Source organism: Manis javanica, chromosome 10, assembly GCF_040802235.1.
Source record: "Manis javanica isolate MJ-LG chromosome 10, MJ_LKY, whole genome shotgun sequence".
NCBI lineage: Eukaryota > Metazoa > Chordata > Mammalia > Pholidota > Manidae > Manis > Manis javanica.
The window spans coordinates 56856630-56882562 of record NC_133165.1 but is presented as its reverse complement, the minus strand read 5'-3'; the positions used below and the strand labels follow the sequence as shown (position 1 = coordinate 56882562).

At 41.2% G+C, this 25933-nt stretch overlaps 1 protein-coding gene across 9 annotated transcripts in view; it reads right to left on the bottom strand.

The window, feature by feature from the left end:
- Positions 1-266: 266 nt before the first annotated feature.
- Positions 267-25933, bottom strand: part of MRTFB (myocardin related transcription factor B) — a 276493-nt gene continuing 250826 nt past the window's right edge. For 7 of the 9 annotated variants that reach the window (XM_036992063.2, XM_073215546.1, XM_036992062.2 and 4 more), the window contains 8 exons: positions 25681-25925; positions 23155-23287; positions 21355-22377; positions 19884-20045; positions 12893-13051; positions 12494-12631; positions 7729-7789; positions 267-5771 (listed from right to left, as the gene is read on the bottom strand). In XM_036992063.2, the coding sequence (XP_036847958.2) occupies positions 5236-5771; positions 7729-7789; positions 12494-12631; positions 12893-13051; positions 19884-20045; positions 21355-22377; positions 23155-23287; positions 25681-25925 (2457 nt within the window). In that variant the 3' untranslated portion in view covers positions 267-5235. The remainder of the gene's footprint in view (positions 5772-7728; positions 7790-12493; positions 12632-12892; positions 13052-19883; positions 20046-21354; positions 22378-23154; positions 23288-25680; positions 25926-25933) is intronic. The other 2 variants (XM_036992066.2, XM_036992067.2) reach the window with 1 other exon arrangement.

The following is a 25933-nucleotide window of genomic DNA, read 5'->3' as shown; positions in this document are numbered from 1 at the left end:
TGGGAGGGCAAATGTACTTTTGGTATAAACCTTCAGCTAGTACCTGTTTCCATCTTGTACCCCCAGTCCTGCAGCTGGGGAGGATGGCTCACTGGACGTGTGATGTACACAACCCGTCTCAAGTCTACTTGCTTTTGGTGATTGTCTGCTGTGAGGTATGTTCTAAAGATGGTGTCTCCTCCCAAATCCATCTCCACCCAACAGGTCTATAGGGGCTCTCCTGACCTATAGGCTGTGGCCTTTTCTCTGCATAGCAAGAATCATAGTACGTCAAAATGTTTTTTATTTGAGACACAAAAATGCAAAATTGCTGAGATATCAAACATTTCCCGATCAGCTACAATACTGTCACTATGTACAAAAGATCTGATGATAAATGTGCACACATATAAAAATACATATGCATTACCTATGTACAGTACATGTGCAAAACGTACAGCATTCAGACATGGTACGGAGTTGACTTCAGGGGTGCAAACAGCAAAATACAAAGGCATCATGGTTTTTCTTTAAAAAAACAACATAAAGGCAATACATGAATGGACCCCCGATTGCCATATCTTTTGTTTACTCAACTAGTGCTTTAATAAGCAGGGCTCTGTAGATTGGTATCTTTCTCCTTTTTTTCATAAAGTGAGATGCTAAGACATAATGTGACCATGAAAATAAGAAGAGAAACACCTATCACGTTGCGTTTCTATTGCAAGCCAGAGAAGAGGAGAACTGATTTGCACATAGAAAGGAAGGAACTTTTTGTATTACTACTAAATATACATGATCCTTAAATCAACAAAACAAACCTATGCTATTTTTACATGAAAACAATAGAGAAATATCTACATCTTTGTGAAAATCATAACCTTAAATGGGTAATACCTTTTTGGGATCTCATTAGCCTCAAATTCTAAATAAAAAGTGCCTCCTTTTGGCAAATACTTGGCAATGCCTTTGGTTCCTTTAAAGCAAGTTTGCATTACTATTGGTTACTTGAGGTTAAGTATTTTTGGTAGATACTAAACCCTTTCCTAAGCATTTCTTCCCCCAACCAAATTAGCAAGTGTCCTTACAGCATAATGTAGAGAGGTAACTGTGATGAGTCTTGGTGATTCTATGAACTTGGTTAAAGCTCTGCCTTAGTAGTTGGCACAAAGCTCTGTTAAATGCGACAGCTGTGTTGGTATCGCCAGTGACATGTTTTGATTGCTTCCAGACAGCACCTTGTTGAGCTGAGATTGCCACCCTGTTGTCACAAAACTGTGATTTCCCAATAATGCTTCACAGAACAATGTGTTCATGGAGGGTAAGAGCTCTTTTGTAAACATGTGCAGCCTTTCGAAGCACAGGCCTCAAACCAAGGATGTCAGGTAGAAACCCTCTGCAGTGACATACTTCCTTGAACACAGGAGAGGGTGAGCGGGTGAGGCTGCAGACCTCTAGTTTATTGTCATGCAGACAGAGTCCCTTCACAGGTGAAAATGAAGCCCAGAAAGATCCTTGAATGAGTAAGTTATGAAGATTTGAATCAGGGAATCAGGGAAAAGAAATACTACATCTTAATAGTTACTTTCCAGTTCTGACTGAAACCACTTAAAAGATGAGTGGAGATGCAGGTAGGATGCTCTCCAAAGACACATTTCTGCCTTTGTAAGCTGTGTTCCTTGATAAACCTGACTTTCCAGTTAACATTCTTTGGTAATTTGGTTGAATTTTCTGGCCTCCAGGCCAGTGGGCAGTTTGGTGCTCTGCTCCGTTGCCAGAAGTCGCCAGGACTCAAATGCAGGGAGGGATAGCAACACACAGGGGGTTATTTGTGAAATCTGGCTGAATGGACCTGGGTTGTTCTGCTGGTTGACACTGAATCGCTGTTCTCACTCAAGTTTTCTACAACGTTCCCAGGGTGCTTGGTGCTCCCCACCAGCACAATGGCGCGAGGGTGGGTACTGAGCCCACAAAACACCTCCCGCTTCCCCAAGGCTGAGCCTGCTGCGGACAGTGGCGGGCCTATCCCGCCACTTGTGGGGATAGCTGGTTTGTCAGCGATGGCTGCTCCCAGCCTGGGAACTCTGAAGGGCCTCTGAGGAAAGCTATGTGGCCGGGAAGGGTCTGGGCTGTGGGGGTAGAGGTGGCCTGAGTCAACTCTGGTGCTCAGATGGGTGACGTGCCTGGTACCACGCTCAGGGCGCACTGACTGCACACTTCAGCGGCGTGATCTTGTGGCTGGGACTTGGCCTTGAGCTGAGAGGCAGCAGCCTTGAGGACGCAGCAGACTGCCTTTGCCCCTGTTCCAAGCTGCACTTGCAAAAGTATCAGCTGGGTGGGTCATGGAACTGTGCAGTTTTGGAAAAGGGAACTGAAGTAAGATCTCCTTATATTAAAAAAATATTCATCCAAAACAAACAGATATAGTATGTGAGCAGAAACTTCCATGAATTCAGAATACATCTATAATTAAAACATGTGGCAAATACTATACAACAGATTGCACGTTTCAGGAGAAACACTAAAATGTGAATGCTAACCCTGTCCTAACAGCTTTCCTAGTACATGCTTTGCTGAAATGTACAAGATGACCATATACCTCTAGGCTTCCAAACTCTGTAGAAGCTTTGGTATAACCTTGTTCATTCCACCCCCAATGACGTGACCTGACACTTACATACACCAGAAAGGCAGGATACTACTGTACTTCAGGAATATTTAGGGATGTAAGACTGGATGTGAGAAAATATGTTTCTAGGAGTTGGCTGTTTTCTTGGCAGTGTGATATTCTGCAAACTGACATACAACTTCTGCATACTGGAAATCCAACCGGCTGTGCTGACTTGTGCTTTAATGGCTCTGAAACTCGTCTTAAACAATAAAAATTTCTTTAGTAAACACATACCTTTCCCATTGTACTTACCAATATGTACAATGAATTAAGTTAGACGGGCCTTGAATACAGTGTCACCTTTGGTCATGTTGTATGTTGCACATGGTCTGTGTCCTCACCTGACTTTGACATGAAGCTGGGACCCTGGAGAGCAGCTCCAATGTCATGGATGCCTGGCTGCTGCTCAAACCAGGACAGGAGGGCCCAGTGGAATGGTGCAAGTGGTGGCTGGTAGAATTAATAACTAGAGACTCTTGCCTTCCTTTTAAAGGAAATGCCGATACATAAAGGTTTGAACACATATGTGCAGTGTGTACTTAAGCAATTTGCAGTCAAAAGAGCAGGCTAATGAGATGGCATTTTTTGCACAGCAGAATGTATTTTTGGAGAGCAACGTTCCTGTGTCATGTTGCATAACTTAGTTTGAAAAAGCAAAAGGGGAGATGAGGGCTAGAAAAAGATGTAGGTCCACAGCTCAGGATGATGAGAGAAAGTCATTCAAGAGTCAACAGCACTAGCTGCTCAGTTGCCTCCAACAGTCCCGCAGATATTTGGTGTTAATAAGCCATTTAAATCTGAATGAAGATGATGTTCAGAGGGCCGCATTCTGGTCCACAGAGCCTTACGAGATCCCATGTGCCGTTACCAACTTCTGAACATGTAAACTGCTCACTGCAGACCACACCCAGCATGACCACCTCTGCCTTGAATCGTTCAGAAGTGCTTTCACATTGGGAAAAGAGACTTTTCTTACATGTAGTAAATGTTACAAACCAAAATGAAAATTTTAAATAAATTTGTCCAAGATCAGCTCAATCCCAGAAATGATTCACAAATTCTTTCCAGATAATGGGTCAGGTTGCCCCTTGCATGTCATTGTGGGAATATTCACTGCTTACTGATCCAGAGAAGGCCACCTCCCCACTAGCCTTGACACAAGTGGGATAGTGTTATTTAACAAAACCTCCATGCTTTTTGGTAGAGTTCAGTTTTTTTTTTCTTTTTCAGTTACTTATATTTTACAATATACTTAAATGACTACCTTGAAATAGTTTTGGAAATCTTGCAATAGTTGGCATTTTAGAATATTCTTAAGAAACTACCCAACAAATATGTGATCACTTTTTTTCTATACAAAAAACTACTAATAAAATCTCCAGTTTTCCAATCTTCGGCTTGATAATATAGTGAGAGCTCGGGTGTGACATCCAGTTACGAGCCTGTAAAATGATAACCAGAGGTAAGGGACAGAGGCAGGGTGGCCAGAGCTGGGATCAGAAGCCAACCTGGCGACACAGTCTAACCTGTAACCTTCACGGGCAGGTCCGGGGTTGATGGCTTCTTCTCCCTTGTCTTCTCTGTGCAACTCACCAGCTCAGAGAGTTTACGCTAAAGCCTTTTCTTGGTTCTTTGAGATGGGTCTGGTTACCTGAAATTAGTCAGCAATTCTCTAAATACAGAAATACATGTGGCTCAAGTACTCTAGAGATATTCGAGTTATTAAAACAAGTAGGACCACTGGACACCCGATTCCTTAGCCCCAATGCAAGCTGTACAAATAACCATGTCAGAGTGTACATACAAATGCCTAATATACACATTAAAATTCATCTAATCAACCCAGAAAGTTGCTAATAGAATTTTCAGTGTTATCAATATACCTGGACTTTTTACAGTGGATTGTTCACAACAGTATTTTGTAGACATTGGTTCTGGTGAAAGATTTTCCATTTAAATTTGTTTGGAAATCTGAAGAAAGATTCCAAAAATCGTAAAATAAACTACAACACAAAAAAATTACACTGGTTTCTGAATGGAACAAGAAGTCTTCAGCTGAAGGCCGTCACTGAACTGGCTGGTGCCCTTCAGGGCCTGAGCCTTGGCTGGGCTGAGGCCATGTCTAGGATAAGCCACGTGCAGCGACCTGTCACTTCCCTCACACTGGTGTTCATTTCTGAGCAGTACTGTCTGCATCCTGCCTGGGGCCTCAGGAGGTAGCACAGAGGTGGGGGTGCCCCTGACTACCAATGAGTCTCCACATCGTCATCCTGCACACTTTGCTCACTCTTTGTGGTTTTAACTAAAGGACTCCTCATTCCTTAGTGAAGTCTGGGGAAACAGGTGGGTCTTCTTTGACTAGTGGTTTTCAGAAAGCCCTGTGCTGCTGAACGGTGTAAATGCACTGCTAGATGCAGTGAGGGGCTTTCACACTTGGTGTCCAGGCCATGACCTTCTATCTGTTCTTTCTGTGACAACATGTTTTAATTGCAGTGATGCAACTATGGCTCTGTGCTAAAAACTGATTGATTAGAATCACTTTCATCTTTTAAACCCATGAGCTCTGAGACAAGAGGTCTGTGACATTAGTCCCATGGCAACGGTAGGTCTTGTGGGTCCAGAAAGTCGGCAGAGAACATGCTCGGGGCGGCAGCACTGAGAGGGGTGAGGCCAGATGACGTGTTAGGCATAGTGAGGTCCAGCCACTCCATATTGTCCAGGTTTGAGTCAGAAAGGTCAAGGGACAGACAGGGGGTACTTGCAGCAAACTGGGCCTCGGCAGTTTCCATAGGTGAGTGGGAATGGTCCAGCACACCCGAGTGACTTAGCAGGTCATTCTGGAGATCCTCGATCAGAGAGAAGGGCTCTCGGTCATCACTGCTGCTCTGCAGGGGAGCTATTTCATTGGCTGAAGGTAAAGTTCCATCCAAGAAAGCTTCTAGTTGGTTCTCTAAGCTGGCAGATAAACTGCTCATAGGCTCTAAGGATATGGGTGGTGCCATTTGGACTTGGGGTGGTGGCCGGGACACCACTGTGTTGACTGGCATTGTGGTGATGCTCGCTGTCACTGGTCTCATTTTGGAAATAGGAGAAGGCTCCTCTTTTATAGGGAAGGAAATTTCTGTGCAAGATTAAGTGAAATGATTAGTAACAGTTTACTATTATTTGAAAGTTTTTATCAGTTACCAGGATAATTATTTGGCGATGACTTACGTGCAGTCTAGCTTTGAGGTAGGAAAAAAATGCAACTGATCAGGGACAGACATTAAGAACCTTTAGGATGATGGATTATTTTATTTAAACATGTAAGTTTATAACATTCTCATATCTAAAGCATAAGCACAGAAAGCAATTACACACCACTAGCTAGGAGCCAATGGTTTTAGATTATTTGATCTTTGGGTCCTTTTTCTCAATCACTTTAGGGTTAAGACAGGGTTCTTGTCTTATCTGCTATCACAGCAGTGTGCCACCCTTAAAAGTCCATCCTTAATATTATGAAAGAGCTAATTGTATACATTTTATAGTTGAACTAGGTGCCCAATTAGCCATATGTATTTTGTATAACATTCTGAAAAGTTAAATATCATCTACATCCTTTCTGAATTAAAACTAAAGCACAGCTCCTTTGACCTGCTTCAAGATAAGGTGTATCACCATATTTTTCTCTTTTGTCTTGTTTTCTGAGTTTATATAAAATGTTGAGAATTTCATAAATGTTTTATTTAAGCACTAATTATATTATTCCTTGCTAGATCAAGAAGAAAATCAATGGGCCATATGCTATAGATACTTAAAAAGGTTTGAATAAAGTTCTTATCTTTTTACTTTCTTATGAGGATCTGATTGGTTTCATTTATATACATATACACTAGAAAAAATGAATTTAGTAATAGTTTGTACAACTCAATGATTGGGATGCCTGAATGAGAACTTGAGATTTGATTCCTATGTGTTCACTGCCAACTGTGTGGACTGGTGTTTTTAGGACAGTTTATGTTGCTCTTCATTATAGTCACATCTGGAATTGTTTTGAGAACTGAAAGTGCAGTCTCAGGAGTCTTACAATCAGCTATTTAAATCTCTGTTCTTATCACTGGTATTAGTATAAAATAATATAGTCATTGGATAATAAATTTTGCCATTAAAAGAATCATTCCTTCTTAGAGGATAACTGTTTAATGACTTGACACATTTTAATTTCCAAGTTTAGGCTGGAAAAAAATTATTCTTTTTCATCATTTAAAAAAGTCATTATTTTCACCAGAGTTGGCAAAAAGCATTTTTTAAAGAAAATCTTAAATTCAGGCCAAAGAATGTCAGTTTCTTTAATTTACAGTTTAGATATATCATGAGTTTGTTATTGTGCAAGGCCAGCATAGTTTTTAGCAAAAAAATGCTATTTTCATTTGTAGATCTGTAGTCAAACATCAAGAATTTCCTGTTATGCCAACATTATGACAAGATTATTAACCTCAAAATCAAATAGTACCTGCTATAAATGGAGAAATTTTCATCACTATTTAAAAACTCCTTTTATCAAGGTAATTTAACAATACTTTAAAATATTCCAAAATAGCATTTATTTTTAAAGATGAGTATCTTAGATTTTGTGGTTAATGTCCCTTTTTAAGATGATACATTGTAAAATCTAAGATTTTCAATCATATGTAGAAAGTGCTTTAGAATTGCCTTTGACTTTTAATACAGGTACTAGAGTCCAATCTAATTAACTTGGTTGTTATAAAATTAACCCATGAATTGGGAGTTTTTATTTAATCACGATGACATACATATGGAACAAGTTTTGAAGTTTTTCAATGTGGAATTTAAATCTGGTTCTACTTTGCTATTTTGAGATGGTCTGTCTTTTTCAGCAGGCATGTATCTATAGATAAATCTAATACTGTAAGTTTTAATGGCCTAAATTTTACAGATTTAAAATAATAAATTCAGTAAGAATTAGAAGAATATGTTTCTCACTACTCAAAGATATGCTGTGAGCTCTGGAGGAAAACATTGACAAACTTGTAATGATAGGTCACTTTCCATGGGGTCTGATGTGACTTCTGACTTACCTCCACTCTTAATGAGGATATCAAAGAGGTCGTCCATCTGCTGACTGTGTGCATTGGCAATCTACAACAAAGGAGAATGTAGCTTAGCTTTCTTTCAGACAAATCTGAAAGCATGATACAACTGGGGGGCCTCACAGAATATCTAGTTCTACTCTATCATTTGGTAATTTTGAAAACACTGAGCTTGCCTGAGACATTAAGCCATTTTCCCAATGTACATGTCCCTTATTTTTTTAAATCACTGATTGCATTTTTAGAGGCCTCTGATACTCTTCTAACAATATCTTTATTAATCTGCATTTACCTAAAAATATAAGGTGTGGATAAGGGTGAATATACTACGTTTTTCAGCTTTATTCAGAGTTCCCTGACATACTACACTTAGAATACAGTTTGATAGTTTTATGGGTGTGTATGTAATGTCAAAACTTATCACCAAATCAAGGTAATGAACACATCCATTGCCCCTGAAGTTTCCTCATGCGTTTGTAATACAGTTGACCCTTGAACAACACGGGGGTTAGGGAGTGCCAACCTCCCCGCCCCCCAGCAGTCAAAAATCCGTGTATAACTTTTGACTCCTCCAAAACTTAGCTATTAATAGCCTACTGTTGACTATAAGTCTTACTGATAACATAACATTATACATTGTATTCTTACAATAAAGTAAGCTAGAGAAAATGTTTTCCAAATTGTCACAAATCTCCAAAAATTTTTCCAATATATTTATTGAAGAAAATCTGCACTTAAGTGGGCCAGGACAGCTCAAACTCATGTTGTTCAGGGTCTGCCTCATCCCCAGGCAACCCGGTGATCTGCTTCCTTTGATTATAGGTTAGCTTACATTTTAAGAGTTCTCTACAAATGGATTTATACAGTAGGTACTTTTTCTGAGGGTGGAGGAGGCTTCTTTCATTCAACATAGTAATTGTGAGATTTATCCATGTGTAGAATATACCTCAGGACTAGTTCATTTCTCTTACTTCACTGTATGGAAATACTACATTTTGTTTGGTTGTTTTAATTTCTTTGGCTACTATAAAGTGCTGTGAGCCTTTGTCCACAAGTCTTTGTGTAGACATATACCTTCTTTTCCTTTGGGCACATACCGGGTGGGATGCCAGCATCATGGCGTAGGTACGTGTGGTGACTTTACCTTTCCACCAGCTGTGCGGTGTTCCACTTCGACACTCACAACACCTGGCATGGTCAGTCATTTTTATGGTATGGTAGTGGCTGTGGTTTTAATGGGAGTTTCTCTGATGACTAAGAACGCTGATGCTTTCCTGGGCTTACCTGCCATCTGTGTATCTTCTTTGGTGAAATTTCTGTTCAAATCCTCTGCCTACTCCAGACTTCTGCATACTGTTTGCATGGTATATATTTTTCCAATTATTTACTTTCAACCTGCATCTTTGTATTTAAAGTATGCCTCTTGTAGATGCATATATTATCGATTGCTGTCTTACAAATGACTCCCCAAACACGAAACAATTATCTCACAGTTTCTGTGGGTCAGGAATGTAGGAATGCATTAGGTGGGTAGTTCAGGCTCTTTCATGAGGTTGCAGTCAGGATGATAGCCAAGCACAGCTATGTCCAGGCATGGCTGGAGAGGTCCTTGCACAGGTGGCTCACTGTGACTGACAGGTTGGTGCCGATGATGGGAGGCATCAGTTCCTCTTCACACAGGCCTCTCCAGAGGGCTTCACATGGCCTGACAGCTGGCGTTCCCCACAGTCAGCAATCCAAGAGGGAGCAGGGCAGGACGGGCCTGGCTTTTGTGATCTGCCAATTCTGTTTGTTAGAACCGAGTCATAAAGTCCATGCCCGGGCGATTGCAGATCTGTCTAAAAATCCCTACATGGCATTATCATTGGGGTCTGTTTTTCATCCATTCTGATAATTTTGGCATTTTAATGGTACTGTTTACTTCACTAGTGTGTCTTGTGTAATTGATACGGTTAAGTTTGGGTTTACCATTTTATTTGACCTGTTTTTTGTTCCTCTGTTCTTGTCCTTGTAATATGTATTTTTTTGAATGCTAACTTATCTATTTTTAAATACATCCTTTTTATAGACTACTTAAATTTGTACCATTGCATATAAAATAAAAAACCCTTGAAAAAATTGAGAAAATATGACTCTTTCTCAAGGAAAAAGGCAATCCACCTTGTAGATTCACTCATTTCCTCCATCTTTGATTAGATAAGTATTACATCTGTGTTTTATAAACCCTTCAAGGCAATGTTATTTTTTATAGTGCAGATTTTCTGTGATGAATTGTTAATTCTTCTTTACCTGAAAAATCTCTCTAGTTCACTTTCCTTTTTAAAAGATATTTTAACTTGATATAGAACATCGAGGCTGGCAATCCCTTCCACCTTCTTCCCCTCTAAGAACCTTAAAGGTGATGTTTTATTTTCTGGCCTCCACAGCCACTGCGGGTGGCTGTTCCCATCTGTATCGCACTGCCTTTCTCTTGAAGCTTTCAAGATTTCTCTTTAACCTTGGCTTTCAAGAATTTGACTGTGATTAATGACTAAGCCTTCTATTTATCCTGCTTGGCGTTCCCTGACCATCTCCAAGATGTAAACTTGTCGTTCATCGTATTGTGAAAAATTTGACCATTATTTCTTAAAATATTTTACCTGTCTCAATTCTCTCACTCCTCTCCTGGACTCCTGTAATACCCAAGTTAGACTGTTTGTTATTAAATAACAGGTCTCTGAGTCTCTGTTCACCTTTATAAAAATCTTTTTTTCTGTTCAGATTGGATAAGTTGTACTGATCTTCAAGCTGACTGACCTTTTATCTCTGTCATCTTCATTCTGATAATTTTTTTTTCATTTTAGATATTGTATTTTTGAATTTCAATTCCATTAAAAAATTATTTCTATATTTGCTTACATTCCTTATCTTTTCATTCACTATGAATATATTTTCTTTAAAATCCTTGTTGGCAAATTCTTGTATCTGGACCAGCTGGGGATTGGTTTTGGTTGGTTGCCTTTTTCCTTGAAAAAGAGTCACATTTTCTCAATTTTTTGTATATTGCATATTATAAATAGCTATTATCAAATTGATGAGTGGTTTCTTTCGTTTTAAGCAGGCAATTTGGACCTGACCTTTAAAATGTTTCTGGGGCAGAAATTTTAGTCTCAGTTCAGATCTTTGTCCAGCTGAGCTGCTGAGACTCTACTTCGTACCTCTGTGGCTTAGGGGTCAGCCAGAGATGTGTGGAGGCAGAATTTAGGGGTGTCCTCTCGGGTTCTTTCCCTTCTGGGCTGATCTTAGTTCCGTCCTCTGGTTTCCCAGAGGATGGAACCTTTGTGCTATGGTTTTTCTACCAGTCACTCCACTAGTTAGCTTGACCCCAGAGTAAAAGCAGCAAAAAAGGGAACTCATGCCAAATTCTTCCCTTCCTCTGAGTGTGGAGTTCTCATCAGAATATGACTACTTCTATTTACTCTTCAATGCCTTCACATAGTTGCCTTTGTATTACAACCAGGCTTTATAGCTGTCATCTGTGGGAAGACTGTGAACCAGTAGGGCCTTAGCCAACAGTGAAGTTGAAGTCCAAGTAAATATATTTGAAAAACCTTAAAATTCCTGCAGTTTGATGCTCAATGGCATATAAAAACATACTACTGATAGCTACTCTTTTGAATACCAGAAAATGATACAGAATTTGGCTATATCATTTTATAAACATTAACCAGAGACAGGTAAATGGCAGGATTCCAGTCAGCTGTCTTAGATTAAGGTGGTAGTGAGTATTAACCTACATATGAAATCCAAGTTTGGAAGAAGGACTGCTACATTTTCTTAAAAGTTACAGTTAAGCTCTGCGATTTACATCACCTCTGCCCCCACCTGGAGAGAATAGACGTCACTTCTGAATGGATGGGGGAGGACAGTGTAGCCCAGCACCATTCATTTCAGTTCTTTTCATTAATGTATAAACCCGTTTCTGAAATTTGACTTTTCCCTCACAGATAAGGGCCACGTCTGAGCCTGGAATGTTTCACAGCTAGAAAAGTTATCTTCCTTCAGCACGAAGCAAATGCAAAGCAGCATGTGGTAGCTGCTTCCTCAGGGTGGTAGGTGCCTGGCAGGTACTGAGCAGTTTGTGGCAATTAAACAGGTCAAGGTGACCGGCTTGTTTGCTGCAGAAAGTGCTGACTGAAACCGTGGCCCCGTACAACCCACCAGGCTGAATCAAGTGACCCAGAGAATGAGGGGGGGGGAGGAACCGGCACCGCTATGCTGATGTGCTTGCTGTTTGCTGTATGAAAATGTGTCACATCTTATCCACTGTTAGCACCCATGGGTGATGTCAGCTTCCCTCCTCTGAAGCTAGGAAGACCTCAGGTCTGGCCCCTCCAGAGTATATTCATTTGCTCAGTAGATGAGCAGAGGGTGGTGGGATGGCTTGATGGGTAGCAGGGTGTAGAGGGACCTGTATAAAAATACATGCCCAGCCACAGCCACATCTGTCCCTAACATGACCATTCCCTGACCCCAAAGTTAAAGACAAACCCTGGATTTTTGAGTAAGTAGGAATTGCAGATTATACAGCTACTGAACTCTTTGGGAGTGTTCATAGTGGCTAATGTTTTGATTTTAAATAGCATTTAAAATGTAAACAAGCCTCAACAGTAGTAATTTCACAGCGAGGAGCCAAGTTTATTTTGGATGGATTCGATCTGAGGATGTCATACCAAGTCTAAGCCTGTGGATGGTGGCCACTGGTCTCACTCACCTCTGGAAGAGAGGACTGGGCACTGCGTGTCTGCTTGATGGCTTCTTCATAGCGGGGAGGGTCTTTTGTCTTGGGGACTGGGCTCCCAAACAGAGAGTGCTGGATGACAAACTGCTGGGCTGGTGGGGGTGAACTAGGCTGCAGCAAACAGAGGAGGGGCACATGTCAGCTCTGGGTGGTAATCCTTCCCCACCCCTGGTGGGTATCTACTGTGGGAAGGGTCAGCTTCACAGTGGTACCAGCTAAGCTCCCCCTTAGCAATTGTTAACACGGTATTTTTTGGCTATTCCACCCCATTCATGCCGATGCTTAGTTGCTCCAAGTCTATAGCCCGGGGCCTGGGGATGGTTTTGTACCCTGGTAAGCACTGTTCCTGCTGCATGGCCGTCACGGGATTACCTTGTTGGGAGTGTTAGGTCCATTCTGCAGGGATGGAAGTGGTGCATTTCTGGATTGAAGAATGCTGTTGGCTGTCTTACTGATAAAGGGCTGCTGGACTGCGGGAGCAGGTGGTCTCTGATATGGAAGCACTGTATTTGATGCCGAGTTTGTGAAAACCTGTTATGAACAAATATTTTCCCATCAATTTGTTCTGTTCTTCCTAATAAAGAAAACCATGTTTTAACAACAGGGGTCAGCAAACATTTTCCTTAAAGGGCCACAAAACATAGTTTGCAGGCCTGCAGCCTCTGTTGGAACTGCTCACCTCTGCAGCACAGAAGCAGCCTAGACAATGTATGGCTGGGTTCGGCCCACAGACGATGGTTTGCTGACTGTTTTTTGAGTGTCAGCGGTCCTGCACTCAGTGGCCTTTGACGGCAGTGTGGCCGGTGCTCTGTGGGCAAGCAGCATTTGCTCGTGTCCTAACAGCTCCATTTCATCTACATACTCCTAATAAGGGTGATCTCATCTGTTCTCGTGGCTTTATTCACGATTAAGCTAACAATCCCCAAGCCCACCTCTCTCATAGTCTTGCTCCCAAGTGCCAAAGCTACATTTATAACATTTACAAATGGGACATCTCAAATTTATCTGTTCCAAATGAAACTCTCCCTTTTCCTCCCACCATCCCCAGCCTCTGAGGGAAAGTAAGCCTTGCTTTTGCCTTATTTTAAATGGCAATGGTAAAGGAGCCAACAGCCCCCTCTGCTAGCCTCCAGGCTGTGCCTCTCAACTTCTACTGCAATTACAGTCAACACTGCAACCAAGTCCCTCTCCTGCCCGGGCACCTCTGTCCTTAGGGTAAACCTTAATCTTTGGCTGTAAACCTTCTTACTATCTGGCCCCTTTTCCATCCTACCCAAAAGGCTACACATGCCTTGGCCACACTCAATTTTTCAGTTTTGTAGTTTCTCTAAATCCTATTAGCAAGGCCCCAGTTAAAATCTGCCCTCTTTTGAGAAGCTGTCTGCTCTGTCAGACGGAGGTGAGGACTATCTTCCTGTGGAACTATAAAGTGTTTTGTTTAGCCCCCATTAAGAGCCAAAGGTTTTACGGCCTTTTATAAATATAGACCACACTTGATATTGTAACTATATTTCACAGTACCAGTTTGCTTGTAAAAATATTATTTAATAGACCACATACAAGGTCACAAAAAGAGCCTCAGTAAATTCAAAAAGACTGAAATTCTACCAACCAACTTCTCAGACCACAAAGGCATAAAACTAGAACTAAATTATACAAAGAAAGCAAAAAGGCTCACAAACACATGGAGGCTTAACAACATGCTCCTAAATAATCAATGGATCAATGACCAAATTAAAATAGAGATCAAGCAATATATGGAGACAAATGACAACAGCACAAAGCCCCAACTTCTGTGGGATGCAGTGAGAGCAGTTTTAAGAGGAAAGTATATAGCAATCCAGGCATATTTACAGAAGGAAGAACAATCCCAAATGAATAGTCTAAAGTCACAATTATTGAAATTGGAAAAAGATGAACAAATGAGGCCTAAAGTCAGCAGAAGAAGGGACATAATAAAGATCAGAGAAGAAATAAATAAAATTGAGAAGAATAAAACAATAGAAAAAAAAATGAATGAAACCAAGAGCTGGTTCTTTGAGAAAATAAACAAAATAGATAAGCCCCTAGCCAGACTTATTAAGAGAAAAGGAGAATCAACACATATCAACAGAATCAGAAACGAGAAAGGAAAAATCATGACGGACCCCACAGAAAAACAAAGAACTATTAGAGAATACTATGAAAACCTATATGCTAAAAAGCAGGAAAACCTAGAAGAAATGGGCAACTTCTTAGAAAAATACAAGCTTCCAAGACTGACTAAGGAAGAAACAGAAAATCTAAACAGACCAATTACCAGCAACGAAATTGAAGTGGTAATCAAAAACCTAACCAAGAGCAAAACCCCCGGGCCAGATGGATTTACTGTGGAAAATTAGACATACAGAGAAGACATAATACCCATTCTCCTTAAAGTTTTCCAAAAAATAGAAAAGGAGGGAATACTCCCAAACTCATTCTATGAAGCCAGTATCACCCTAATACCAAAACCAGGCAAAGACCCCACCAAAAAAGAAAATTACAGACCAATATCCCTGATGAACATAGATGCAAAAATACTCAACAAAATATTAGCAAACCGAATTCAAAAACACATCAAGAGGATCATACACTATGACCAAGTGGGATTCATCTCAGGGATGCAAGGATAGGTATAACATTCGAAAATCCATTAACATCATCCACCACATAAACAAAAAGCAGGACAAAAAACACAAGATCATCTCCACAGACACCAAAAAAGCATTTGACAAAATTCAACATCCATTCATGATAAAAACTTTCAACAGAATGGGTATAGAGGGCAAGTACCTCAACATAATAAAGGCCATATACAACAAACCCATAGCCAATATCACACTGAACAGCGAGAAGCTGAAAGCTTTTCCTCTTGAGATCGGGAACAAGACAGGGATGCCCACTCTCCCCACTGTTATTCCACATAGTACTGGAGGTCCTAGCCACGGCAATCAGACAAAACAAAGGAATATAAGGAATCCAGATTGGTAAAGAAGAAGTCAAACTGTCGCTATCTGCAGATGACATGATATTGTACATAAAAAACCCTAAAGAATCCACTCCAAAACTACTAGAATATCGGAATTCAGCAAAGTTGCAGGATATAAAATTAATACACAGAAATCTGTGGCTTCCTATACACTAACAATGAACTAAGAGAAAGAGAAATCAGGAAAACAATTCCATTCACAATTGCATCAAAAAGAGTAAAATACCTAGGAATAAACCTAACCAAGGAAGTGAAAGACCTATACCCTGAAAACTACAAGACACACTTTTTTTTTTTGCATAACATAGGATTTATTATAAGGTGACCACCCTAATTAGCACCTAAATCAAGAACTGTAGCTCCAGAAGCTTCTCCATGCCCTGTCCCAAAAACTACTCCTTTCCTCTCCTCCAAAAGTAACTCCCATCCTGACTTTTGTGGTAATCACTTCCTTGCATTTCTGTATACTTTTATCACCCAAGTACTTTCTTAAACTTTACCATTTAATCTTAACCTACTTTAAAAAACTAATTTGTAAAATTGTAGTAAAAAATACAGCATAAGAATTATCATGTATATAAATGTTGAATCACTGTGTTGTACACCTGAAACTAATGTAATACCGTGTCAACTACCCTTCAATAAAAAATAATTATCTACCAAAAAAAAAAAAAAAGGGGAGAGCTGGAAGGCATAGGAACAGCATGAGTAAAGGGTCAAATTGCTGTGTCAAATTTCATAACAATAAAAATTATATTTAACCTTTAAAAAAAAATACAGCATAAAAATCACCATCTTAACCATTTTATGTACACAGTTCGGTAGTGTTAAGTATATTCATACTGTCATGCAATGGATTTTCAGAACTTTTTTTTTTTTTTTTGAGAGGGCATCTCTCATATTTATTGATCAAATGGTTGTTAACAAAACAATAAAATTCTGTATAGGTGACTCAATGCACAATCATTAATCAACCCCAAGCCTAATTCTCAACAGTCTCCAATCTTCTGAAGCATAACGAACAAGTTCTTACATGGTGAACAAGTTCTTACATGGTGAACAGATGGTGAACAGTGCAAGGGCAGTCATATCACAGAAACTTTCGGTTTTGATCACGCATCATGAACTATAAACAATCGTCAGATATGATTATTCATTTGATTTTTATACTTGATTTATATGTGAATCCCACATTTCTCCCTTATATATATATGTATATTTTTTATAAAATGCTGAAGTGGTAGGTAGATACAAGATAAAGGTACAAGATACTCTTAAGAGAAATTAAAGAGGACACTAACAAATGGAAACTCATCCCATGCTCTTGGCTAGGAAGAATTAATATTGTCAAAATGGCCATCATGACCAAAGCAATCTACAGATTCAATGCAATCCCTATCAAATTACCAACAGCATTCTTCAACGAACTGGAACAAATAGTTCAAAAATTCATATGGAAACACCAAAGACCCCAAATAAGCCAAAGCAATCCTGAGAAGAAAGAATAAAGTGAGGGGATCTCGCTCCCCAACTTCAAGCTCTACTACAAAACCACAGTAATCAAGACTATTTGGTACTGGCACAAGAACAGAGCCACAGACCAGTGGAACAGAATAGAGACTCCAGACATTAACCCAAACATATATGGTCAATTAATATATGATAAAGGAGCCATAGACATACAATGGGGAAATGACAGCCTCTTCAACAGTTGGTGTTGGCAAAAGTGGACAGCTACATGTAAGAGAATGAAACTGGACCACTGTCTAACCCCATACACAAAAGTAAATTCGAAATGGATCAAAGACCTGAATGTAAGTCATGAAACCAAAAAACTCTTAGAAAAAAACATAGGCAAAAATCTCTTGGACATAAACATGAGCGACTTCTTCATGAACATATCTCCCTGGGCAAGGGAAACAAAAGCAAAAATGAACAAGTGGGACTATATCAACCTGAAAAGCTTCTGTACAGCAAAGGATACCATCAATAGAATAAAAAGGCATCCTACAGTATGGGAGAATATATTCATAAATGACAGATCCGATAAAGGGTTGACATCCAAAATATATAAGGAGCTCACACACCTCAACAAACAAAAAGCAATTAATCCAATTAAAAAATGGGCAGAGGAGCTGAACAGACAGTTCTCCAAGGAAGAAATTCAGATGGCCAACGGACACATGAAAAGATGCTGCACATCGCTACTCATCAGAGAAATGCAAATTAAAACCACAATGAGATATCACCTCACACCAGTTAGGATGGCCACCATCCAAAAGACAAACAACAACAAATGTTGGCAAGGTTTTGGAAAAAGGGGAACCCTCCTACACTGCTGGTGGGAATGTAAATTAGTTCAACTATTGTGGAAAGCAGTATGGAGGTTCCTCAAAAAGCTCAAAATAGAAATACCATTTGATCCAGCAATTCCACTTTTAGGAATTTACCCAAGAATACAGCAGCCCAGTTTGAAAAAGACAGATGCACCCCTATGTTTATCGCAGCACTATTTACAATAGCCAAGAAATGGAAGCAACCTAAGTGTCCATTAGTAGATGAATGGATAAAGATGTGGTACGTATACACAATGGAGTATTATTCAGCCATAAGAAGAAAACAGATCCTACCATTTGCAACAACATGGATGGAGTTAGAGGGTATTATGCTCAGTGAAATAAGCCAGGTGGAGAAAGACAAGTACCAAATGATTTCACTCATATGTGGAGTATAAGAACAAAGAAAAAAATTGAAGGAATAAACAGCAGCAGAATCACAGAACCGAAGAATGGACTAACAGTAATAACCAAAGGGAAAGAGAATGGGGAGGATGGGTGGGAAGGAAGGGATAAGGTGGGGGAAAAAGAAAGGGGGCATTAAGATTAGCATGTATAATGTAGGGGGAGGCACAGGGAGGGCTGTGCAACACAGAGAAGATAAGCAGTGATTCTGCAGCATCTCACTACGATGATGGACAGTGACTGTAATAGGGTTTGTTGCGGGGACTTGGTGAAGGGGGGAGTCTAATAAACATATTCCTCATGTAATTATAGATTAATAATATCAAAATAAAACCATAAAAATATATTATTTAATATACTTTATAACACTAGTATTCTGAAAGAGACTTATCCCCTATATATATTTTTAAAGCATGAAAGTACGTATGTCTGTGTATATAACCCTCCTAACCCTAAGTATATAACTTTTCTGGGTAATGAGTTCCATAAGTTTGAAAAACTCTGAAAAAGTTAAACTTCTTTATGTTTGGTAAAAAAATGTCTTCCTTTAAATTGTTAGCAATGATTCCTAATTCTAGTATTTTGAGACTAAGTGAACAAGCCATTATCTATCCTCTTTCCTCCCTAAAACAAAGAAAACTGCCTTAACATTTGAACACTCACGAAGCTTATCACTACACTCAGATGTTATTTTGAGCCTAAACTAAGTAGTATGCAGTTGTACCTCCTCGCTCACTGTATTTCTCAGAGGAGATTCCAAAGGGGGGCCCAGGTTGACATGACTGTTCACCAAGAGGCCATTTCTCTATGTCTGGGTTGCCTGAGCTCTGGTGGTTCATACCATACTGGGGCATATCTACAGGTACACCTGATTATCTAGGTTCATTTAAGCTGAAGACTAAAAGTAATTCTCAAGGTTTAAAATCCTGACCTATTTTTGAGGCCCGAAGATTTTCCTGCCAAGGAGCTGTGCACATAATGCCACCTACTGGACAAGTGGGAATTTTGGAGGCTATTTAACATCATAACTTCCTGATAGGAACCCTGCGCAGAACACTGAGCCCAATACCAACACCATCGTTTTAAAGATAAGGAAACCTTAGAATTTTGCATAAGGCCCAACATGTAGGAAGTGGTGAGCCAGAATGATAACCAGACTTCGGCCTTCTGGCTCTTAATCTGTGAGATGGAAACTCACATACAGATCTTATTCAATGAGAGCGACATTCCAGAAAGTATTTTTTTAATCCTCAACTATCTTTTCCCAGGGAATAGCACTTCTTTTTTTCTCTCAAAATGATTATTTTGAAAAGAAATTTATTGTAAAACCCAGAAAATTCTACATATGGGATTAAAATATTTTTGAAACTTTCACTTGGAAAGGGGTTTAACAGTTACGACAGCTATCTTTTAGTAGTAAAGAACTCCCTCTCTCTCAAATAATTGCATAACCTTCAGCCAAATCTGACCTGAGGCTCGTCTACCCGGAGATAAGCCACAGAAGAGAGTCAACAGGAACCCCCAACAGAGGCCCCTATGAAGACACCAGTTCAGTGACTGAGCATGGCAGTCAACGCCTGCCACAGTCTGTCGCCAGTTAGCATCCACCGACCTTTCTGACTTGCTGAGGCTGAGGGAGCACGTGCGGCGGGAAAGCGTCCTGTTTCTGAGGTGCGGTCTGGGCTAAGCCCGGGGACAAGGCAGCAGGTGCAATTTGAGGCTGAGGCTGAGGCTGAGGCTGAGGCTGAGGCGGGATTCCTGCTTGTGGTGGAGTCTAGGAGGCAAATTAAAAAATCAGTTGTCAGAATCAAGAATCAGGGGCTTAAATGTGGAATAACTTGTCACTTGGGGATATCTGAAATGGAATAAGATGTTTACAAATACACCCCTCAATTCACTGACACATACATTTGAACCTTAATCCCAAACCAGAGAGTTAAACAACAGACTGGTTATTTTCATGCTGTGTTTCTTAATGTCTAAGATTTTCATTTGAAAATCTGAGAAAACAGAATATGGAAATAGAATAAATCTGTACCAAATCGACACAAATAGCTCAGGTGCTATAAAAATTTTAAGAGCAGTGAGGACATTTGTGAGGCCTGCAATCAGTGCGCTCTCGGGGAAGGTCAGCCAGGAGCGGGGCACACACAGGCCCAGAATAAAACAGTTTTTGTTCCTAGAACATCAGCTCTAATGGGAGAAACACGCTGAGCAGAGCTATCTCACAGACTCTCAGTTTCATGGCCACTCTAAAGACTGAACAGGGCAGTTAGCATTTTGCACATGCTGATGGCCTCTGAGTCATGCTTCCCAACCCCAGGGGTGCGGGACACTCCTCTCTGTTATGGGCATCTGGGTAGTCAAGGCCAAGGAGTACAGGTCCAAATGGTTTCTCTTTATTTGTGGACCCTATTTTGTTAAAACCAATCCAAACTGCCTTACTTAACGACGACTTAGAGTCAATACCCAGAGACATGAAGGGAAACTTTGTGCTCATGTGCTTTATCACCACTCTCAAGAGCACCCTCCCTCGTGAATGTGGGGGCACATTTTCCTTAGCTTGGACACCTTTACTATAACGGTGAGTTAAAAGAACTACATTTAGGAGGCAGAGTGGGTACGAGAGTGAACAGTCTGCTGTCAGAGGGCCTCGACCTTGGGCAATTTGCTAAACCTTCCGAGGCTTGTTTCCTTATCTAGAAGTGGGTATTTCACTTGGATCTTCTGGGGGTAGGGAGGATAAAACACAGTAAGCCATTTACAGTACTCAATGCTATGCCTTGCACATAAAAAAATACTCTGTGACAGTAGCTATTATGATAGTAACACAGCTGGCACTGAAAAATGTCTACATCTGAGATACTGTGCTCATTAAAAATAAAAGGTCACATTAATAGAAAAGCACCCCTTGTTTGCTTTTACTATATAGAAACAGAGCTGGCTATCCACATTTCTGAATACCTCACCCCACAACACATGCACCAGTTTTCTGCAACTGTGAAGCCTGACTGGATGCATTTATGAAAAGCTTTGTCCCAGGCAGGCAGTAAGGCAAGGCAGTTAGAAGACACACTTCACACCTGGAGCTTTAGGCTGCCTACTGGGAGCTGCACTGAGGTGACATTGGAGCCCTGGATGGACAGCGGGAGCAGCAGCTGAGCAGTCTGCGTGGTCAGTAAAGCCTGAGGCTGAGCAACAATGGTGGGTGGTGGCTGTCCCTGGGAACTCACGTAAAACTGTGGGACAACGCCCTGCTGCTCTACGAGGGCCATGGGGGCCTCTTGCTTGATCACTACAGCCTTTTTGGCAATGAGGGTCTGGCCACTGGCCGAGACGGGCTGGCCGACAGGATGGCTGGCTCCCGGGACAAGCTGCCCGGAACTGGAGCAGTCGGCAAGCGAGGTCTCGTCTTTGACGGAGGAGCTGGCGCTGGCGCGTTTCTGACCTAACTTGCTGCTGGCATTAGCTGAGGCGCTGGGCTGGGGCTCCTGTGGCCGCTGCTGCAGCCCTCGCTTCTCTACCTCCAGCTGCATCTTCAGCACTTCCACGAGCTTCTGCTCTTGTTCCAGTTTCCTCTTCAGCTCTTCGATCTGCTTCTCTTTCTCCTGAAGTTTGCGGTCCTTCTCGGCTGCATCCAGTTCCAGACTTGACAGAGTGCTGTTGGTGGGACTGAGGCTGTCCTCGTTACTGGTCCCTCGCAGGGGAGACGAACACAAGAACTGCGACGGAGACATCATGGTCATGATCTCGGTGAACGAGTCTGCCATGTTTGTGTCCTCAGTGCTGAGATTGGACTGTTCGGAAGGGGACGGTGAGATCGGCAGAGGGGAGCTAATGCTTTCAATGTGGGCTAAGCTGTGGTTCCCAGCACACGGCGGTTCTGCCTTGAACGTGGGGCCCGAGCTGGTCACAGAGTTATGTGGCACTGTGACGGGCAGTGCTACAGTGACATCCAGGTTGCTGGTGACAATGGCAGGCGCTGGCACTGCCACGCTGCCGCCGCTGTTCACTTCCTGGTAGGGCTTCAGCCGTTCAATGAGGTCGGGTTTGGTGCCTGACACTGGAAGACCCCTTAACTTCAGTTCCGTCTTCAGTTCCGACACCTGGAAGAACAAACCAATCAGATCTCTCCTCCTTTTGGGAGCAGAACCTTCTGACAAACCCACAGGACACGTCTGATGGGAAAGGTGCCTACATCTGTCAGACAGCCCTGTGTTACTGCACATCTGATTCACACACACACTCAGCTACAGACATTAAGAACTTGAAGGGCCAGTGGTGATACAGCAAGGATTTCTAGAGGTTAATTCCTGTTATGTCAAATGATTTACTGCTATAAATGGTAAGTTACATTTACTGAGTGATTACCATGGGACAGACATCATTGCAAGTGCTTTATCCTTTCAGTTGATCTTCACAAGAGGCATAGGTGTTATTATTAGTTACATCTTATAAATGAGGACACTGAGGCAAAAGCAGGCGGAACCACTAGTCTACGCTACTGCAGATAACAGAGGGCTGAGCTGGGGAGAGAAACCCAGCAAGGCTGACCCTGGAGATCATGTTCTTAGCAGTGACATTTTCCTGCTTCTCCCAAACTCAGCAATCATCAGGGAAGAAAAATAATCTGCCTCTAGAGTCAGAAGTGGAATGGCGCCTGCACACGGTATAAGCTCAACAAATCTGAGTGTTATCATGAGTCATTTTAAAAGGAACATTAATTAATGGACCTAAAAATAAAGCATAATATGAAGGTTATACTGCTAGTAAAGTTGAATATTCGTCCACTGAAAATGACCTCCATCTACTAGACAGATCTGGCAAATCATTTACATTTTGGGGGAACTTATGGGTGAATAAACTCTACTTGGAATTATCACCTTTAGGTCATCCAAGCTAGAAGGCAGCGGTCCTGGTTTCCTCACAGGAGCAGATATATTCTGTCTTGGTGTATTAGATGTGGTATTGTTTAAACCTGAATTCCCACTGTTGTTATTTTTGTCATTGAGTGGCCTTCAAAAGAAAAGAAAATTACAGTTTATAATAAATGAATTTCTGGATTTGACATTGCTTCTGCTAACAATTTGTTAACTTATGAAGAGAAAAATGTCATGATTATGCTTTGGAAGACTCAACATTACAAAGATGTCAATCAAATCAGATCCCAATAAAAATCCCCAAAGGTCTGGTTTATTTGCTTGCTTGGTAGAAATTTAGAAAGTGATTCTAAGCTTTATGTGGAAATGCAAAGGGCTGAGAATAGCCACAGCATTCTTAAAGAAGCAAAGCAAAACTGGAAGAGTCATACCACCACATAATGAAACTTACTACAAAGCCAATTGTTGAGATGGTACAAGGACAGAGACAATGGGAGAGCATGATGGGTCCAGAAACAGACCCCATACACATGGGCTCTTACATTACCACTGAGATGACACTGCAGTGCAGTGGAGAAAGGGTGCTGGGCCGAACTGGATATTCATACAGAAAAAAATAGGGCTTATGATTGACCTCTACCTCACATCATCCTAAAACCTACACATGAATTTTGCAAACAATAAAGCTTTTAGATGAAAACTTATAATAGTATCTTCATGGCCTTTGGATGGGCAAAGATTGCTTAAACAGGACACAGAGAACCCTAACTAAAGGAACACTGTTCAGAGGGTGATAATTCGAGCCATTTGTAACATGTTTCTGACGGGAGGAGGTATTTGCAACAACATGTTTCTGACAAGGCCTCCTATTTGGAACATACAGAGAAGTCTTGCAAGTCAGTAAGAAAAAGGTAAAACCCAATGGGAATATGGGAAAAGCCTGAACAAGTGCATCATACGGAAGTGCTGAGTACGACGCTTGGTGTCGTGAGGAGCATGTGAATGTGAGCCACCTGATGCTGGTGCCATTGGTGGGGACGGCAGTGGAGGCCACCCTGGGTCCCTTCCAACCTCATTTGGGCCTGCTTGCTCTCAACATAGTAACATGCTGCAAAAATTCTTTCTTCATTTCTGTGCCCTGATACTTCAGATAAAAGTACATCACAGTAAAGTCCAGATGACTAATAGTTCTTATCTTTCTGGAGGTAGCTGGATCTTAAAGAAGTGAGTTGATAATCATTAGCATTTGAGGAGAGACTGCTTAAGAAGCTCTTCAGAGGGTCTTAATCCTTCTGCACTCATAGGGAACAGGGGCTCCCTGTGGAGGATTTGCTTAGTCTGTGGGCAGAAAACAAAAGCAAGGTTCCTACAGATCACGTGATCATAAATGGAAAGAATCACTAAGAATATTCTGCCTGCGATTCGGATTTTGCATGTTTTTCTAGAATTTCTTTTGTTGAGTTGAATATAAATATCCCTTTCTCCTGAAAAGAAAGGGAAATTAATAGGGTCTCTGTATTTTTATCTATGTTTTCCAGAAAAAGCACATTGAGGACATATACCTAGAAATTTCCTTTACTACATAATTTAAGTTAGCTGTGGCTGTTTGCTATGAATTCGATCTCAGAAATCATCAGAACTCACTCCCTTCTGTCTCCCATGACAGGGCTCAAGCTTTGAAACATGTTCCTTCCCTACAGCTGTTGGACACCTAGACCTTTACTTGTCTTCTGTAACATCTGTTGTCTGTTCCTCCTCTCCATCGTCTGCGCCCTTTCCTCTTCTCACAACTACTCTATTGAAGAATTTATAAATGGTTTTCCTATTTCCAGACTCCCCTTCAGTATCAGTGTCAAACCATTCTTTGCTGCATTTTGACTTTACCAAGTCTGCTGAAACATCTACCACACATCAGGATTCAGGTCTGCCTAACTTCAGGTTCCTCCAGACGCTGGCTCTACTCAATTTTGTCTTCTGCTCTTCTTAAAAATAAATCATTATTTATGCAGGCTCCTTCTCTCACCATCCAGGCATTGCTTACCCCGCCCTCTGTGCTTGCACTTGGATCATTCACTTTGCCTGGAAGAGCCCTTCCCAAGTATCAGGCCCTTTCCCATATAGACATCCTGCCTTTTTCATAAAGTGTTCCTTGACCACTCTAGCTTTTATGCTCATCTGTCTTTTTTATTTTTAAACTATTTATAACAGGCGTTATCCTTCCAATGCTTTTCTTATAGCATCTAATACCATTTGAGTAAATAATGAGCAAATCTTTCCTGGAGTAATAATTGTGAAACTAATTTCTAACTTGCGAAGGTCAGAACTTATTCTGGAGGACAGAAATTGGGCTGAGTGCAGGTTGTTCTTACTAGTTGACTTCGGACACTGTATGATGAGCTTTGCCTACAGAATGACAATCATCATCGAGCACAAGGAAATCATAAGACCCAACCTTTAGGAACTGAGGGTTCCCCATCAGAAACTGCAGTGAACCCCCCCTTGCGAGCCAGCTAGGCACGCAGCCCGTACTTGAGGGGGGCAGGCAGGATGGTCTGGTAGCTATACTGGTGCCGCTGGCTCAGGATCTGCAGCTGCAGGAACAGCTGCTGCTGCTGAAGCAGGCGGGCGTAGTTGGAGTCCATCTGTGGCTCGTTCTTCTCGCCCTTCTGATCTGGTGGGATGTACTGGTGATACTTCAGCTTCTTTATCCGGGGCTTGGGGTCCTTGCACTTTTTGCTCCGGTGTTTGTCATTTGGATTCTTGGGATGGCTTTGCTATTTTT